The sequence below is a fragment of the Vollenhovia emeryi genome, unplaced genomic scaffold (genome assembly GCF_000949405.1).
Source record: "Vollenhovia emeryi isolate VEMERY1.0 unplaced genomic scaffold, V.emery_V1.0 DF943799.1, whole genome shotgun sequence".
NCBI lineage: Eukaryota > Metazoa > Arthropoda > Insecta > Hymenoptera > Formicidae > Vollenhovia > Vollenhovia emeryi.
Window position 1 is genome coordinate 1 of NW_011962567.1, and position 2841 is coordinate 2841.

Consider the following 2841-nt stretch of genomic DNA (forward strand, 5'->3'; position numbering starts at 1 on the left):
TCAAACATGTCACAGGCACCGCTGAAAAATCAGATTGGCGAAATTGTATGAAATTGCGATTCATCGATTCATACAAATTTTTAACTGCTAGTCTCGACAAACTAGCGTCTCTTCTCAGCATGGATAATTTGAAAATTACACGTTCAAATTTTTCAAAGTTATCGGTGGAAGATTTCAATTTATTGACGCAAAAGGGTGTCTTTCCGTACGAGTACGTTGATTGCGTCGAAAAGTTGGAGGACACGTGTTTACCACCGCGCGAATCATTTTACAGTTCCTTGACCGGTGACACTGTATCCGAGAACGATTACGCGCACGCTGCGAACGTCTGGCGACAGTTTGCCATTCAATCCTTGGGCGAGTACAGCGACCTGTATTTGAAAACGGATGTCATGTTGTTGGCTGACATTTTTGAAAATTTCCGAGACAAGTGTATCGAGAGTTATGGTCTCGATCCCGCGTATTATTACACATTACCAGGATTCACGTGGGACGCCATGCTTAAACATACACGTATAAATTTCGAACTCCTCACAGACATTGATATGGTCATGTTTATCGAGCGCGGTATACGTGGCGGTCTGAGTCAATGCTCCAGTAGATATGCGCAGGCTAACAACAAATATATGCACTCGTATGATCCATCGAAAGCTTCCTCATACTTGATGTACTTTGACGTAAATAATCTATATGGATGGACAATGTGTCAACCATTGCCATACGCCGAATTTCGATGGGTCGACGATGTTGCAGATTTTGACTTTAGTGCGATCGCCTCGGACTCGCCCACGGGTTACATTCTCGAGGTCGATCTCGAGTACCCACAAAGTATACACGACGAGCACACTGACCTACCGTTCTGTCCAACGCGCGATAAGCCGCCTGGCAAGCGGCAGGCAAAACTTCTGGCGACTCTATATTGCAAGAAGCGTTACGTCATTCACTATCGCAACCTGCAGCAATGTACGCGTCATGGTCTTCGCGTCACAAATATACATCGCGTACTACAATTCGCGCAATCTGCATGGCTCCGCGATTATATTGAACTAAATACGCAATTTAGAACGCTTGCCAATAACGATTTTGAGAAAAATTTGTATAAATTGATGAACAACGCGGTATTCGACAAAACTATGGAAAATGTACGAAATCGCGTCAATGTAAAATTAATAACTAAATGGGAAGGACGATACGTCGCGGAGGCAATGATTGCAAAACCAAATTTCCATAGCCGAAGCATCTTTTCGGAAAATCTGATAGCTGTTGAATTGCGCAAACTCGAAGTGAAATTCGACAAGCCGATCTACGTAGGTATGTGCATTCTCGACATATCTAAAGTCTGTTTGTACGAATTTCATCACGAGTACATGTTACCTTTATATCGCGACAGATGTAAAATTATGTACACCGACACAGATAGTCTTATATATTACATCCAGTGCGAGGACGTGTACGAGACGATGAAACATGATATTCATAGATTTGACACGAGCGATTATCCGGCAGATAACGCGTACGATATTCCACATGCTAATAAAAAAGTGCCAGGTTTAATGAAGGATGAGAATAATGGTGCGATAATGACGGAATTCGTCGGGCTCAGAGCGAAGATGTACGCGTTGAGGGTAGACGGTAAGAAAGATACAAAGAAGGCTAAAGGCGTAAAGAGTAACGTGGTAGCGCGATCGATAACGTTCGACGATTACACGCGGTGTCTCAATGATGAGATAGAAATGACTCGCCAACAGACTTGTATAAGATCGAAGCTGCATGAGGTGTACACTGTAGCCGGAACGAAAATCGCTCTGAGTCCGTATGATGACAAGCGATACGTTGTGTCCGATTCTACAGAAACGCTGCCATGGGGACATTATAAAATACCATTGTAAATATTTTATAAATTCATTTTATTTTTTAATCAGCATAGATATATTTTATCCACATCGATTATAATAAATGTATACCATTGTAAAACATGTATAATAAATGTATGCCATTGTAAATATTTTATCATTTATTTTTATAAGACATATAATCAAACATAGATATTACAATAAATGTATGTTTACAAAACATTATCCGTGCATATCCATGAATTATGTGATTTATCAAGTCCCAGCCATTTCACGTAAACCTCACTTCCTCTCTTCCGCAACACTTTCTCAACGAGGTACACATCGGGATTAGCTACACAATGCAACTCGTGTTCATAGAATCCTCCAGCGATGGGTTTTCCACAGGAATCCTCCAATATATACGTCACGGGATTAGTTTTCTGCACTTTGCCGATTTTAAACACCTCCATCGACCAATTTGGTGTGTAACCTTTTTCAAAGACGGTCTTAAATTTACTCACGCGTACTGGGTCACCCAATCTGAATCGCGCAGGTGCAGCAATCTTTACGTGGCTGTACACTGTCGTCAACAGTTTGTCGGCGATCGCAGGCGTGACGTCGATGGGCCGCATACCTATAGTCCGATGCTTTCGCGCGTTGTAATCTGATACGAGACGTGACAGCGCGTCGATCCATCTATAGTTTCCATTTAACGTAAACATCTTCCACATATCGTTCTATAGCGTGCGATTGAATCGTTCGACGACCGATGCCTTCATCACGGAATAGGTAGAATAATGGTTAATGTTATGTTTCTTCAAGAGTTTCTGCACGTTCGCATTGTAAAATTCCTTTCCATTGTCAGTTTGTAAATTTTTCGGACATCTTCCATCGACCCAAATTATCTTTGCGATTGCCGCAGTAACTTCGCATCCGCTCTTGGCCTTGAGCGGTACGGCCCATGCATGCTTGCTCAGCACATCGATAACAGTAAGTATGTAGTGGC

At 42.1% G+C, this 2841-nt stretch overlaps 2 protein-coding genes across 2 annotated transcripts; one reads left to right on the plus strand and one right to left on the minus strand.

Moving 5' to 3' along the window:
- The first annotated feature begins 198 nt into the window (after nt 1-198).
- LOC105564806 lies at nt 199-1889 on the plus strand. Its single transcript, XM_012017491.1, has one exon. It carries the CDS (start codon nt 393-395, stop codon nt 1887-1889), a length of 1497 nt encoding a protein of 498 aa, XP_011872881.1. The 5' UTR covers nt 199-392.
- A 176-nt stretch (nt 1890-2065) lies between these two features.
- On the minus strand, nt 2066-2467 carry LOC105564812. Its single transcript, XM_012017505.1, has one exon. The coding sequence runs from the start codon at nt 2465-2467 to the stop codon at nt 2066-2068; it is 402 nt and encodes a 133-aa protein (XP_011872895.1).
- Between the last annotated feature and the right edge of the window lie 374 nt (nt 2468-2841).

Bases quoted from the DNA above. Each gene is read 5' to 3' on its own strand.
- LOC105564806 (XM_012017491.1), top strand. From the start codon at position 393: ATGTTGTTGGCTGACATTTTTGAAAATTTCCGAGACAAGTGTATCGAG.
- LOC105564812 (XM_012017505.1), bottom strand. From the start codon at position 2,467: ATGCGGCCCATCGACGTCACGCCTGCGATCGCCGACAAACTGTTGACG.